General features: G+C 53.3%; 1 protein-coding gene across 5 annotated transcripts in view; it reads left to right on the top strand.

Annotated features, from left to right (window-relative positions):
* The window catches only part of VWF (von Willebrand factor), a 155,074-nt gene that overhangs the window by 127,866 nt on the left and 11,456 nt on the right, over positions 1–15,752 (top strand). For 4 of the 5 annotated variants that reach the window (XM_029204364.1, XM_029204363.1, XM_029204366.1 and 1 more), the window contains 8 exons: positions 286–360; positions 2,513–2,617; positions 3,775–3,980; positions 5,545–5,694; positions 10,878–10,988; positions 13,538–13,718; positions 14,665–14,705; positions 15,204–15,320. In XM_029204364.1, coding sequence (XP_029060197.1) covers positions 286–360; positions 2,513–2,617; positions 3,775–3,980; positions 5,545–5,694; positions 10,878–10,988; positions 13,538–13,718; positions 14,665–14,705; positions 15,204–15,320 — 986 coding nt within the window. The remainder of the gene's footprint in view (positions 1–285; positions 361–2,512; positions 2,618–3,774; positions 3,981–5,544; positions 5,695–10,877; positions 10,989–13,537; positions 13,719–14,664; positions 14,706–15,203; positions 15,321–15,752) is intronic. The other variant, XR_003791012.1, reaches the window with a different exon arrangement.

Below are 15,752 nucleotides of genomic sequence, written 5' to 3'. Positions count from 1 at the left end.
GGATTCCCCACGCCAGCCCCACCCTCCTTGCCTCCCCGGGCTGGGCTCCCCTTTCTGCATGGGGGTAGAGCTCTCGGGGGCGGGTGTGTGTGTGTGTGTGTGTGTGCCTGCCCTGCTGTCCCCTCCTTGGCCCTCAGCCTCGTTCTCCCGAGGGTGCGTCTGAGGGCACAGCAGGACACACTGGGAGACTCATTGGTCAGCGGGCCTGGCTGGTTCCCGCTGCCGAGGGTCTGCAGTGGGTACCGCCGTCTCTTTCTCTGACCTCTGCGGCCTCTTCTCCCCCAGCGCCTGCGTGCGGCCCGTGCGAGGTGGCCCGTCTCCGGCAGAGCACGCAGCAGTGCTGCCCCGAGTACGAGTGTGGTATGTGTCACCCGTGGCATTTCTCGGGGTCCAACCCCAGCCCCGCCCTGGGGAGAGGGGGCCAAGATGGTGGTGCTGAAGGGGCTCGTGGTCAGGAGCAGGGTGTGGATTTTCCAAAACCTGGAGAGAGTAGCCTCTGGAAAATAGGATTTGTTTCCTAGAAAGATTCTGCTGTGACTTATTAAATTAAGTTTTGAAAGCATTAAAAAAGAATGGGGTGCAATGTTCACAGCAACATTATTTGCAACAGCCAAGATATGGAAGCAACCTAAGCGACCATCAACAGATGAATGGATAGGGAGTTCCCTGGTGGTCCAGTGGTTAAGACTCCATGCTTCCATCGCGGGGGGCACAGGTTCAATCCCTTGTTGGGGAACTAAGATCCCGAGTGCCACGTGGCGTGGCCAAAAAATAGGAAAAAACCCCCACAAAGCAGATGAATGGATAAAGAAGATGGGGTACATACATGCAATGGAATACTACTCAGGCATGAAAAGGAATAAGATTTTGCCACTTGCAGCGACATGGATGGACTTGGAGGGTATTATGCTTGGTGAAAGAAGTCAGAGAAAGACAAATGCTGTATGATAGCGCTTATATGTGGAATCTAAAAATACAACAAACTGGTGAATATAACAAAAAAGAAACAGACTCACAGATGTAGAGAACAAACTAGTGGTTACCAGTGGGGAGAGGGAAGGGGGGAGGGGCAAGATAGGGGCAGGGGAGTAAGAGGTACAAACTACTGTGTATAAAATAAATAAGCTACCAGGGTATATTGTACAGCACAGGGACTATAGCCAATATTTTATAACAACTATAAATGGAGTATAACCTTTAAAAATTGTGAATCGCTGTGCTGTACACCTGAAACATGTAATATTGTTATCAACGGTACCCCAAAAATAAAAGAATGGGATAATCACTGGTGGGGGAGGTGCAAGGGATTTACTGCAGAGCCAGTTATGCCAGAGTAACTGTAGAAAAGGCCACACATGGGCACCTTGACTTCAACACGTTATTTGTCAAAGGGTTTCATTATAGGCCTGCAACCTGCATCGTGAATAATGGGCTGAATAACGGTATAATTAAATGAATGCAGAGCTGATGGAATTCTGAGAAACACGGCAGGAAGTCTCTAGTGCTTTGTCCCCGTCCTGTCGCAGGCGTTTGTTAATTGTACAGAGGAAGACATAAAGCACAGGCTTGTGAAGTTTGAGGCGATGAAACCTTTGAGGGAGAGCAGATAGATCAAGACGGTCTGAGGATCTAAAACAGAAATCATCTGAGACATCGCTTTAGGCTGATGAAGTTCATCAGGGATAAAGAGAAGCCTTAGGTGGCGGGGCGGGAGTGAGGGGCGAATCTGACTGGAGAACAATTTAGTGAAAACAGGTCTGAAGATGTTAACAGTGGAGGGAGCTGGGGGTCATTTAGTTCAGAGCCCTCACTTTATGGACATTTTGAAGCTTCTCCAACGTGCCAGGCACTTTGCCTTCATTATTTCAAGACATCAATAGACCGACGCTGTGAGGTAGACTGCCCACCTTACAGAAGATGATCCTGAGGTCTAGAGGGTTCAAGTGATTGGCCGAGATCTGGAGTCCCTGCAGATGACAAGAGTAATCAACATGGCTTGTATCTATCTATCTGTCTGTCTACCTTCCTATCTATCTGTCGTTCTATTATCTATCTACTATCTATCTATTATCTATCTATCTACCTATCATCTTTCTATCTATTATCTATCTACTGTCTGTTTATCTATCTATCAATCATCTATTTATCTATGTATCTGTCATCTATCTGTTTTTTATCTACCTCTTTATCTATCTTCCTATCTGTCTACCTATCTATGTATCTGTGTATCTATCATCTATCTGTCTGTCTATCTATCATTACCTCCCCCCCCCCCCCCCCCCCCCCCCCGTCCGTGTATCTCCATCTCTATCTCCATCTCTTCCCCTCTTTTCATCTTCCTGTATCTTTTCCTCTATCTCCATCTCTAGCTCTGCCTTCAATTTATCACCATCACATACGTGAAACAGTGAAGGTCTGCGTGAGTAGGAATGTAGGGTAGGGAGCCACTCACTAGCACAAGAGTAGCCTTGCTGAATTCTGAGTGCACGTCTCTCTCTCTCTGGGCCCTCAGTGTGTGACCTGGTGAGCTGTGACCTGCCCCCGGTGCCTCACTGCGAGGGTGGCCTCCAGCCTACACTGACCAACCCCGGCGAGTGCAGACCCAACTTCACCTGCTGTAAGTTCTCCCTCTGTGGGTGAGGACGGGCGGTGCAGTCACTGTCCCCTGGTCTGGGAAGGCATCCTGTATTCTAGTGAGCTGAGTCTGGGCTTGGGGTGTGTCTAGAACAAAGGGGTCAGGGTCACACGTGGACTGAATGCCCGAAGACTCCTCCTAGCCGCAGGCTACGATGGGGAACGGGGTGTGGACACAGCTGCAGGCACCCCCTTTTGGGCTTATTAGATGGCATTTGGACCTGAGATGAAGAAGCCTCCAGATCTAATCTTTATTTTCTCCCACCCTCCCATAAGCCATGGAGGGGAAGGAATGTACCCTTGGTTTGTTCAAATCACTGGATCTTATTCCCAAATAAATTTATAGACTTTTCTTCCTCTGTATGTTTATGTATTTAATTTCTAAATACTACAATTTAAGCATAGGGTTGGACTAAAGACAGTTTCTGGACATGTCAAGAAGCTGAATTCTGTATTTAGTTACTAAGAATACCCACTTTAAGTCACTACCCGTTTCTCATCCTGTTGATTGAGAATCTCACTCGAGTTCTGAGATGAAAACCCTCGAGTGCGGGAGAGCACATTGTATCTGCAGAAAGCTGGGAACAGGCAAAGGCATGGGATGGGATTTGGCAGTGATAAAAGGGCATTGTGGATTTGACAAGATTGCTGTCATTTTTCATTCATCATTGTTGGAGGACCTAAAACTGTAGGTCATTTATTATTCCAGGTACTGAGGTTGGGGATAGGATCTCATAAGCTACCAGCTTATAAAAATGCTAACCAGTACCTATGTGCCCAGGGCTCGCTGGGTCTTAGAGATTCTACACCAGTCATCTCTGAGTATCTGCAGCTGGAGGGACCCCACCCCTTCCAGATGTGCCCGGGAAGGTGGTGGAGCCTAGCAGCCTTAGCTTCTCCATTGAAATAGCTTCATATTTCTCCTTTGGGTTAGTTTTCTTATTTTTCTGCAGACTAACCACTTTTTGGTATGATTGACTATCCCTCAGCTCCTGAGCTGGGCCCCCGTGTGTTTCTGACTTAATATTCTGGGGCTAGAGTTCCCTGGGACCTTATATCGTAGCTGAATGCTTAGGAACCCAGGCTGAGTGCAGGGCTCAGTGTGGCAGGACCGGGGCATCACCTCGTGCTGCCCCTCAGCCTGCAGGAAGGAGGAATGCCCAAGGGGGTCCCCGCCCTCCTGTCCCCCGCACCGGACGCCGGTCCTTCAGAAGACCCAGTGCTGTGATGAGTATAAGTGTGTTTGCAACTGTACCAGCTCGGCGGTGACCTGCCCACTGGGGTACCTGGCCTCCACCGTCACCAATGACTGCGGCTGCACCACCACCACCTGCCTCCCTGATAAGGTAGGGGCTGCTCGGCTCCAGCTGGGACAATGGCCGGACACGTGGTGCTGTGGAAGCCTTGCCTTCCTGCCCACACGAGTGCTGTGTGGCCCAGTGAAGGGGCATCAGCATTCCATCTCAGCCTAAATCTAATTAGCTCAGGCGGTACTTACAGAGACGCTACCACGTTCTGAGCATGGCTGGGTGCCATAGATGATTCGAAACGCATGAATGACTCTAAAACCTAAATTGTAAAACAATGCACTCCCAGAAATCTCACCTCTACCCTCACTTTCCCTACCTCGCTCCTTCTCTCCCTTCATAATTTATCATTTTCATTGGTGTACCCATCTATCTTTCTTTTTGAAAATATAAGCACATTTTATAAATTTATATTGCTTCCTATTTCTCCCCAGAAGGGTAGCGTATTATAAATTCTGTTTTGAATGTGTATTTTTTCATCTAACAGTTTATAGTAGAATTATCCTCTGTCCGTATATGGAGATCTGCCTTACACCTTTTCACAGCTTAGTAACCTACGGCAAGGATGCATCTTGGTTCAGTCACATGGACTCACAGTTGAGTGGCTTCAGCCTTTTGCTGTTACTAGTGATGCTGCAACAGCCTTGTGCATCTGTCATTTTGTATTTTTGCCAGAGTGTCTTTTGGGATAGATTCCTAGAAGTGGGATTCCGGGCGGTAACACTTTTTAGGGGGGCTTCTTAATCCAAGAACCAGGGGTCTCATTCGCTGAGTTCATTGTACAAAAGCGGGAAGACTGAGCAGGTATAGGAAAATGGTTTAAAAATGTGCACCGTTACTATGTGAATAAACGTGGAGACCTGTTTGTAGCTTCAGAGGACACACTTGGGGTAATTTAAAACCTGCCTCTAAGCCTCATGATCCAAGAGTTTCTTTAGTACCTCATTACTAGCAAATAAAGTCTGAGCGTTGTATATCACGTGCATCCCAGGCTTTACGATTCTAATCATAACCAACCGTTGGGATCTCATGTCCCACATTCCTTCCATAGCCTACAGTTCTTCCAGACAGGATCCCTTGTCTCTCAAACACATCTCACGCTCTGTCTTCTCTTGATACATTCCTTGTCATTGGTGGGCATCAAGGGAACACTCCTTCATAACCCCTGCCCACCCTTCCCTCACCTTCAGCCACTCCTGATGGGACAGAGGGCTATACGTGGGTGGGTTCCAAGTTCAAGGACATTACTGGGTCTGAGAATGAGGGTGCAGCTTTCCGTGTGACACAGGAAGGAGTTAAATGCAGTTAAGGCAGCAGTGATAGTGGGTCAAGGCGGCCAGTGTGTTACATCCCCACTTGAGGGCCTCGAAGGACTCAAAAGGAGCCACTCCCAGGGTGAACCTTCCTAAGGCAGGTGGGCAGGGGAGGGAAGAGGGCAAACTCTACTATGTAAGCATCCCTTCGCGTGGGCAGAGACTATGTTGCTTTCATTTATTGCTGTAGTCTCAGCACCTAGAGTAGCTTCCAACACGCCGTAGATGCTTACTCACCTCTTGTTTAGATGAACTGAGTCACTTCACTCTCGGAAACCTTGTGTCTACAGGTGTGTGTCCACCAAGGCACCATCTACCCCGTGGGCCAGTTCTGGGAGGAGGGCTGTGACGTGTGCACCTGCACGGACCTGGAGGATGCCGTGATGGGCCTGCGTGTGGCCCAGTGCTCTCAGAAGCCCTGTGGAGACAGCTGCCGGCCGGTAAGGGGGAGGAATAGGGTAGGGAAGTAGGGGAGGGGACCCCAGGAATAGGCAAGAAAGCCCCTTTAGGAACCTCTGGTTCAAGGCCAGAGGGGAGGGGCAAGGAGGGGAGTGGGGCTGGGTGAAGGAAAGGAGCATGAGGAAAGGATTGCTGTGTCATCCTTCTGTGATCAGTTCTTGGCTGACAGTCATGTCTGCTGTGCGGTCTTGAGTCCACAGGGCTGGGGAGTTGGTCTAAGCAGAGATGTGGATTAATTGCCTAGAAAACGGGGCTTGATTTTTCCCCCTATCTCTTCCCTTTTCAGACATCTCCTTAGCCTACACCTAGTACAGACATAGGTCCTGAATTTTCTGAGATGGTCCCCGTGTCAGTGTACTGTAGTGTTTCTACACAGGTTGGTGAGTTTTCAGGCCATGTTTATCATTTGAGGTACAGAAGTTGAGCCATGTTTATAATTTGAGGTATAATTTGGGGGTTTGAAACCCCCAGTCCAGTTTTTAATTCTTCTTGCGGAGCCCTGCCCCTAAGGCTCCTGTGTGCCTGGGGAGCTTTATTCTTGCACATTGAAGACTGAGCAGACTCTAGAAAAAGGGAACCACAGTCCGCGGGGATATTGTGGGTTCAATTCTGTTTGCTGGTTTAACGCTATTATTGTTAGCACAAGTTCATGTGCCTGATGCGCCGTGAGGCCAAATGCAAATGTCGGAGTTTGGAGCAGAGAAAGGTTTATTGCGGGGCCATGCAAGGGGACGGGTGGCTCGTGCTCTAAAAAGCCCCTGAGCTCCCAGAAGCCTTTCAGCAAAGCCTTTTTAAAAGCCAGGTGAGGGAGCCGGGGGTGGGGGTGGGGGGCGGCGGTGGGTGTCGCAGGGTCTGTGATCAGCTCGTGCACAGTTCTCTGATTGGCTGATGGTGAGGTGACAGGGCGGTGTCACAGGGGTTAACATGATCAGTCCTTGGGCTCCAGGAGGCCTGGGGCTACGTTCTTAGGTCACCCAGTAGTTAACATCTTCCATTTGGTGGGGGGTTTTCACATCTGCAAAACAACTCAGGAAACGTGCATCAAATACTGTTACGTAGGTCCTTCAGAGAGGAGCTGAAGCAGAGGGTACGGGGGAGGCCTGTCCCAGGAAGGCTCCGTAGGGTCCTGGCAGTCACATTGCTATTAGCACTGCGTCACTATCAGTAGAAAATAAGATAAAAGAAGAGGAGGCAGCACAGGCAGGTGCGTGCGTCTAGTGGTTGCTTTCGTAGCCGCGGTGCAGAGCAGCCTCTTGATGCTTCTTTTCGGAGGAAGCGTGTGTGGTTTGGTGACGGAGGGGAGGGCCTGGGAGTGAATCCAGAGATGGGGGAGTCTGTTCAGTTCATCTGCGCTCTACCTGCCTGGCTCGTGCTGAGGAGGAGCAGGGCTGCCGGCCCCCTTGGGAGAGGATGGTGCTGTGGTTCCAGGTGTGCCTTTGGGGAACACTAGGCTTTGGAAACCCATCGGTCTCCATCTCCTCCCACAGGCCATGGGAGGCAGTGGAAATAACTTGCTATCAAGTAAAGAGAGTGGTGTTTAGAGGTGGTTTTTATAAAATGGGCCCCCAATATGTTTTGTGTTTTGGTAGGGAGTCTTGATTGCAAAGAATGGAATCCACTCAAGCTAGCTAAAATAAAAAGAGGGGGAGGGACTTCCCTGGTGGCGCAGTGGTTGAGAATCCACCTGCCAACGCAGGGGACACGGGTTTGAGCCCTGGTCCGGGAAGATCCCACATGCCGCGGAGCAACTAAGCCCGCGCGCCACAACTACGGAAGCCTGCGCGCCACAACTACTGAAGCCCACGCGCCTAGAGCCCGTGCTCCGCAACAAGAGAAGCCACCGCAATGAGAAGCCCGCGCACCGCAACGAAGAGTAGCCCCGCTCACCGCAACTAGAGAGAGCCCGCGCACAGCAACGAAGACCCAACGCAGCCAAAAATAAATAAATAAATTTAAAAATAAATAAAAAGGGGATTTATAGGAAAGACAGGGATCACTCAGAAACGAAGTGCAGGGCATGCAGGTGGGCCCCGTGGTTGTACCACTTTTCTCTCCGTTTGTCCCGTGAGCCCCTGTCTCCGCTTCTCTCTGCCCATCCGTCCGGTTCGCCACTGTGGGCCTGGGAGGACATTTCGCTTTCTCAGAAGCTTCATTTGCACGTGGGTTTATGGAACCTGGCTTCAATTCAGTGTGGCTTTTCAGGTCCAGGGTTAGCCCTGTCCAATCAGACCTGTTCAATCTGTGTTGCTCCAGAGATGAACTTCTCAAGAAGAAAATGGATGGGCTCAGCTCGGCCCGTGGACCCTGGGTCCTCTGTGCAGTCCCCACTCTGGTCCATCAATGCAGGGCACGGGGTGTGAACCTGGCTGTCTAGAGGCCAAGGCGCTGGAGGCGGCTTCAGGAAGTTGGTGGGTCCCGAGGTCAGAAATGAGTGCAGGGGGCACCACGTCCAGAACTGTCGACGGGATGATGGCTCTAGGGTGGCGGAGTGGCCTGTCTTAGAGACAGAATGTTCACACCTTCTGGGAGGAGAAGGAAGCATTGAGGTTTAGTTACAGCTGAGGGGAGGCTGGACTTTGGTCTGTATTGTGTGTTGAAGTGGGAGCTTTAGTGAATGGCCTCAGGCTTCATTCTTCGTAGAGGAGAGTATCAGCTCTGGTCAGACTCCAGAGGCATTTAGGCTCACTTACCTGAATTCATTTGCTGTCCAGGCTGTGACAAAAAAAAAAAAAAAAAAAGAAAAAAGAACACTACCACCATCACCCTCTGATTCTTCCTTTATAAGCCACTGTCTGCAGAAATACGCTTTCCCCTACCATCTCCATAATTAATCCTCTACGCCTCACATCAGAAACGTGATGTGAGATAAGCAAAGGGCGTTGCTGGTGCCCCAAAGAATTTCATAGGTGTACTATGGCCTTGCTTCCGTGTTGACAGCAAGAGGAATTCCTGCTCTTTTGTATAAACCTCAGAGGAGTTTCTCTTTGAAGGCTTATGACCCTTAGACCCCAGAGTCAGACTAAATTGTAGCTTCAGGGACTGTGTTCTGAGCGACTGAATGCAATCCATTATGTTTTAGTCATCCTCGTGATACCCCTCCAGAAGGAAGAAGAGGCAGGGCTGTTCTTCCCATTGGCCACTACGCTGAGGCTCGTCTGAAGCCAGCAGACACATGCGTGTCCTGACTCGCAGGCCGGGGCCCCTGCTGCTAGGCTGGTACAGCTGGCCGCACAGGTGTTGTAAGGGCCAGGACGACCCGGCCAAGAGACAGGGGCCAGCGCCCCAGGCCTCCACCTCCGTCTCAGCTGTGGCAATTGTGCTGTTAAATCAGTGAGGAACTTATTTTCCAGTGGCATCTGTTTCCAGCTTGGGTGGATATCAGACCTACTCAGTTCCACTCTTAATGGGGAAACCAGTGAAAACAGGATAGAGAAGAGGGTAGGAAGAAAGGGTCTGAGATGTCTCTTTTGGACAGATATAAGCTAGAGGGTTTGGAGGAGTACGGGAAAAGAAACAGAGATGAAAATACAGGATGAGCCCTGGTTGTGCAGGAGGAAACTGTGGAGGGGAATCTTGCAAAGTCGGCAGCCCCAGAACCTGGGGGCGTGGCTGGGAGCACCTGAGCACAAGAAGCAGGTAGGGCTGTGGGAACCAGGCATCCAGCCTGGGTCACCCATAACCCGCAGTGTGTTTGCCCGTGGTGGAGGCAGCAGAAAACATAGAGTATGCACAAATCCAGACCACTCAGCACCCCGAGGGGGGTGCCCAAGAGTGACTCTAGATCCCTAAGGCATCGATGTCTCTGTTCTAGGCTCCCTCGTGTCTGTTTCTTTTGTGCCATTTTGTGTATCCTGCCTTGTAGCGGAGGGCGTGTCGAGTGTATCATCCTAATTTGTTGGCGCCTCCAAAGCACTTACTACATCATAGGGGCACGATAACTAACTAGCTCTCCGCTGATCAAGGACTGAGGGCAGTTCATCGGGCACCGCTGTGACGCAGGTCGGGGTGTAAGTAGGTCCCATGGAGATGCTACAAAGTTGAGCCAGGTCTCTGGGGTCCTCGTGTCCCCCCGGGAGAGGCACCACCTGGGATGATACCGAGTGTTGAGTACATCCTCTGGCTGGGCCCTGCTTGTGAGCGCTCTTGGGGAGCAGAGCGGGTGTGGTACCCACCCCCATCCCGAACGGCTGCGGCTGCAGTTCCTCCTTCTCTCCGAGATGCTGCAGGCCCGGGTTCTTGTCCCTCGGCCCCTGGGACAGCCTCACATGTCATCGTTTTGTCTGTTCTTTGTACGTCGCTTCAGAGTTTTCATTGGAGGGTTTCAATCCAAGTTCCCGATGCTTTGGCCAGATTGGAGGACCTCCAAGAGGGGGGATAGGCTGGCAGACTTCAGACTTGCAGGATGCTGGCCTCCCTGGCAGGCTTTCTGGGGAAAGTGGGTCTCGTCTCACTGTGCCCCATAAACTACTAGGTAAATGTCAAGTGACGACCTGGGGAAGCCCAGCTCTGCACATCGCTGAGAGGTCCTGGGGTCAAGGCACTCATGTTGTATAGGTAATTAGCCCTGTTAGGGCAGAGCCGGGAATCCAGGCTTCTGGAATGTTCTCCCCCAGTCAGTGAGGGACCCTAGATTTGGGCTGTGATGAACATCAGGGCAGCCGGCTGCTTCTGAGTGAACTCTGAGCATCTTTTTTTTTTTTTTGGCGGTACGCGGGCCTCTCACTGTTGTGGCCTCTCCCGTCGCGGAGCACAGGCTCCGGACGCGCAGGCTCAGCGGCCATGGCTCACGGGCCCAGCCGCTCCACGGCATGTGGGATCCTCCCAGACCGGGGCACGAACCCGTGTCCCCGGCATCGGCAGGCGGGCTCGCAACCACTGCGCCACCAGGGAAGCCCCTCTGAGCATCTTTAATACTCCCATGGACTGGCTCTTCTTAAGTGGAAGTTTGCAGAGGGCAGGGTTGTGTCTCTTCGGCTGGTGTAAGACCCCTAGTGACTCAGTGGGTGATGCTTCCTGACCACTTAGCATGATCGAGGGGCTGGTGGAGGGCAGAGATGAAAACATCCGGTCCAGCTGTCCCTCTGCAAGCCCCAGGGCTCCGTACACCTGCCGAGTGGACCAGAACACCTGTCTGTCCTGACGTCCACCCCTTGTGTGCTTTCAGGGCTTCACTTACGTCCTCCACGAAGGCGAGTGCTGTGGAACGTGCCTGCCATCTGCCTGCGAGGTGGTGACCGGCTCCCCTCGGGGAGACTCCCAGTCCTACTGGAAGAGTGTAGGTCTGGGCCAGGGCGGGTAGGAAGGAGGGCAGGGGCCTCACCAGCCTGGTCGTCCATCTGGGGTCCGGTGCTGCCCTTGGTTCCGTCCGTAAAGTAGAAGCTCATTCCCTGCCTTTTGCTTTCCCCACAGAGAGTTTAATGCGGCTGTTGGTTTATCCAGATGTCAGCTGGGATCACCTTGCTCCCGGGGAACTAGTTAAAGTTGCCCCAGTCTTCCCATTGTGTGGATTTGGGGAGAAGCCCAGTTCCCTCCCTCTGAGTTCTGTGAACGCCTGAGGGTGGGGGTCGTGTTCTCCTGTTTAACCTGTGAAGCTGAGGACCTGCTTCCCCCGATGGGTGGTGCAGGGCCGTGTCGTGGGCCTGGCACCCTGCCACACCGGCCCAGGCGGCGTCCTCTGACCTTTTCACTGGTTTCTGTTGGAGAAATATGTAACCCAGAGAAGCAAACTACATTTCTGTTCCCAGGGCCCCTGAGCCCCCTTCTGCAGCTCTGGCTGTAGCCCCTGGGCGTGTTGGCAGCCCCCGTCTCCCCACCCTTGTCTTCTCCTGCCCAGCCCCCCACCCCCAGATCCCCTCCCCTGACACAGAGCAGGGTCGCTTCTCCTTCGTGGCCCAGAGGCTCTCACTTTGACTCTGGGCTCATAAAGCCGTTTTCTGAAGTACAGAGGATCCCTCCCCGGGAGTCAGTCGTAGCCCACATGCTAGGATGCTACCAGTCCTTTAAGTCTGTTGGATAAGGATGAAGTGGAAGGGTGCTAAGCCCTGGAATCCTCAGGACGTGGATGCTGGGAGGGGGTCCTAGGGACCTTCCCCTTCTGAGTCCTCCAGCGAGACCAAAACACACTCTGTTTAGAAGGAGGGCAAAGGGTTACCTGTCCTGCCCTGAACGTGCTCACCTGCTCACCTCCTACCCCGGCCCACCAGTCTCCTCCTCCTTGGTGGTGACAGACTGCGTTTCCCACAAGGGTTCCCACCTCCCTCTTCTAATTCTGGTTACCTGTGGATTTCCCTGCTGTGTCCCTCCTTTCCATGCTTTTAACCTCTTTGTTCCCCATCCCATCCTGGGATCAGGCTGGCTTTGCACCTCCTCCCCAGGGCCAGAGGCTACTTCATCCTGGTTGGGGCTGACAGCTGGTCCCTTTTTTTTTTTTGCGGTACGCGGGCCTCTCACTGTTGTGGCCTCTCCCGTTGCGGAGCACAGGCTCCGGACACGCAGGCTCAGCGGCCATGGCTCACGGGCCCAGCCGCTCCGCGGCATGTGGGATCTTCCGGGACCGGGGCACGAACCCGCGTCCCCTGCATCGGCAGGCAGACTCTCAACCACTGCACCACCAGGGAAGCCCAGCTGGTCCCTTTGAGGCTCAGCATCCTCTCCACTGCTCCACCCTCCTGCCTCTGGTCTCTCATCTGCCTCCAGGGCTCCCTCAGCCCTGACCCGCATCAGTGTTCACAAAAGAGTTTCCCTTCCCAATTCAAGTCTCCATCTTACCTACAAGACTTGCGGGTCGGCAGTGGCTCTGGGGGCCCCAGCAGGTGTGGGTAGAGACAGGTCCTCTTGATGCGCCCAAAGCTTGGCGGGTAAATGATCGGAGTGGGGTGTGGCCCGCAGCGGGAAGCTTTGGTCAGGGTGAGTCAGAAGCGGGTCAGGAGAGAGGCTGCAGTGTGTGGTACTTTCTGCTTCTCTTCTGGAAAGAGAAGAAAGGCAACAGGGGCCAAGAGACGTTGCTGGGCCTGGAGTGGGCAGGCCAGGTGCCCCCGCTTGCGTGGGGAGCTGGACCACACAGACCGTGCTCACGGTCACGTGTTGTCCGGGCAGAACCTCCGCAGGGACTTTCTGAACCATGTTCTGGACACTCAGTGGTCCTTGACTGTGGTGCCCTTGGGGACAGGCCGCCTGTGTGCAGCCTGGGAACTCAAGACAGATTTCAGAGCCGAGGGTCAGACACCAGCATCCCCGGCTCTTACCTAGGACAGGCCACCCGTGTGCAGCCTGGGAGCTCAGGACAGATTTCAGAGCCGAGGGTCAGACACCAGCATCCCCGGCTCTTACCTGGGACAGGCCACCCGTGTGCAGCCTGGGAGCTCAGGGCAGATTACAGGGCCGAGGGTCAGACACCGGCATCCCCGGCTCTTACCGGCTCCCTGTACCAGAGGGAAGCAGCACGAGGTTGGGTGCTGGGCTGAGTTTCCCTCCACATCTCCCCTCCACTGTCTCCCCATGCAGCCGTTCCTGGACACTCAGCTCCCAGCTGAGCCAAGGGTGGAGGGAGCATCCTTAGGTGTCCCCAGGTGCTTCCTCCAGTGGCTCAAGACTCTGTCTTGGGAGCACATGGGGCTCTGAGCTAGGATCTTGGTCAGGGTGACTCTGACCCAGACTCACTGAAGGACCTGGATGAGCTGTCCCTCCCTCTATGCGCCTCACCCTGTGGGCAGGGCTTAGCCGTTGAGCCGGGCTCACCTCCAGGACCCACACCAGCTCCTGAGGGGGCCGCCCACTCCCAGCGGGACCTTGGCCCCCTGACCAACTTGGGTGCTCCGACCACAGGTTGGCTCTCACTGGGCCTCTCCCGAGGACCCCTGCCTCATCTACGAGTGTGTCCGAGTCAAGGAGGAGGTCTTCGTGCAACAGAGGAATGTCTCCTGCCCCCAACTGGACGTCCCCACCTGCCCCTCGGGCTTCCAGCTGAGCTGTCAGACCTCGGGCTGTTGCCCCACCTGTCACTGCGGTAAGATGTGCCACCAAGCCCGCCTTCAAGCCTCTCTTTCCTCTAAGGCTCCCGAATCCTTGCCTTTTGAGCAGCTCAGGGAAATGGGGAGGATCAAATCTTTCCATCCGTTGCTAACACTTTGGGGAGAAAGCAAATAAGATGAGGGAAATGGGACAATTTCCTGAGGGTCGTCACTGTGTCAGCGCTGGTTTTGTACCTTGTCTCATGTCATCCTTATGACAATCCCATGAGGTGGGTACCATTATACCTCCCTTTGCTCTTGTGAGTTAGTGAGTGGTAGAACTGGGCTTGGACCCAGGCTTCTCTAATTCTAGAGACTTCTTCTCAATCATTCGGCTGGAAAAGGTATTCCAACTGCCCATCCCCTAACCCCACCAACCAACCAACCAACCACGTCAACAAACCAACCAACCAACCAGTCAACCAACTAACCAACAAACCACACAATCAACCAACCAACCAACCAAATAAACAAACCAACCAAGCAACCAACTAACCCACCCACCAACCAACCAACCAACCAGCCAAACAACCAACAGCAACAGCAAACAGCTCTCGCCACCCCCTGTCCTGAGCTCTGTGTGTGATTTTATCTCGGGACTTAAAGTTTCCAGAGTAGAATGTCTTTCTTTGACAAGCCCAAACATCCTCCCACTCACCCCTTGGGTGTGAATCACTTAAACAAGTGCCCTCCCCTCGAGGACTGCAGGGACCTTCTCCCTGCGGGCTGGGTGGTGGGCAGCAGGTAGCTGCCCTTCCTCAGCGGGCCTGGGGCCACTGTGGCCACGTGGGCTCCGGCAGGAGGACCCACAGCGCCTGGTGCTGGGTGGGGAGAAGGACCGGCAGGTGGAGCAGGGAGGCCCAGCCTGGGAGGAGCAGCTGGGTCGTGGGCCTTCACCAGCTGTGTTCCTCACACTCATGCCCTGTGCCTGTCTCTCCCCAGAGCCCCTGCAGGCCTGTGTGCTCAACGGCACCATCATCGGGGTGAGCTGCCGCCTTCTCCTCCAGGGTGCCTGGGGGGCAGGGATGGGGTGCTGTGGGAAGGGTGTCATTCTAAAGTGCAAGTGAAAGGAGCCAGGGGGGCCTGCCCCACCCACACTTCCCTTTCCTCCAGGGCTTCCCAGGCATCCTGGAGTGGAACCCTTACCTCTCCGGGGCCCGGGCCCCACCTTCTAGCGCTCACATCCCGGCCCCAGGCACTCGAGCATTTCTTCTGTGCATGCTTCAATCTGCCCCTCTCCCTCTGCCCCAGCTCCCTCTCTGCTGGGAAAGCCCTCACTCTTACCGTGCCATCCTTGAGGTGGGGTGGGGAAGGGAGGGAGCAGACCTCTCGGGACAGGAGGAGAATCAGGGTGATGGATCCTGGCAGCTTTGGGCAGCCGGGCCCCCATGCCCAAGGCAGACGGCTCACGGGGCTGAGGGCAGTGGAGGGTCGGGGGTTCTGGGTGCCAGGAGGCCTGACCCTGGTCCTTTTGGTTCCAGCCCGGGAGGAGTCTGATGGTTGACCTGTGTACCACCTGCCTCTGCACCGTCCAGGTGGGGGTCATCTCCGGATTCAAGCTGGAGTGCAGGCAGACCACCTGCGAGGACTGCCCGCTGGTGAGAGAGGCTCATGGGGGCCTGGGGGTGGACTGGGTACTTGTGGGACCCAAGCAATGGGACCTCACCGGGCTCGTTAAATAAAAGCTTTCGTGATTTTCTGATTATGGACATATTTGACAACGGTAAGGAAGAGAATAAAAGTCACCTACCCAAATTGCATTTCTCAGATATAATTATAATTTAGTTTTGGAAATTTAAACATTTTCTTCCTGTATTTGCAAGGCTTATGATACCATATTTACAGTTCTGTATTCTTTTTAAGCAACATACTACTGTTCTTTGAAAACATTAAAAATTAGTCAACAAATATTTATCAGTGGGCACTTGCTATGTGCAGGGTTCTATGCAACATTCTTTGAAGGGGCTCTGCCTCAACATATACTTTTGTTATTGGACATCGCGTTTTAATAGTTCACCCTGCCAGGTCAC

Source organism: Monodon monoceros, unplaced genomic scaffold, assembly GCF_005190385.1.
Source record: "Monodon monoceros isolate NGI ecotype Baffin Bay Population unplaced genomic scaffold, NGI_Narwhal_1 Super_Scaffold_6, whole genome shotgun sequence".
NCBI classification, from domain to species: domain Eukaryota; kingdom Metazoa; phylum Chordata; class Mammalia; order Artiodactyla; family Monodontidae; genus Monodon; species Monodon monoceros.
The sequence above is the reverse complement of the archived record's forward strand: the minus strand, read 5'-3'. Positions and strand labels throughout refer to the sequence as shown.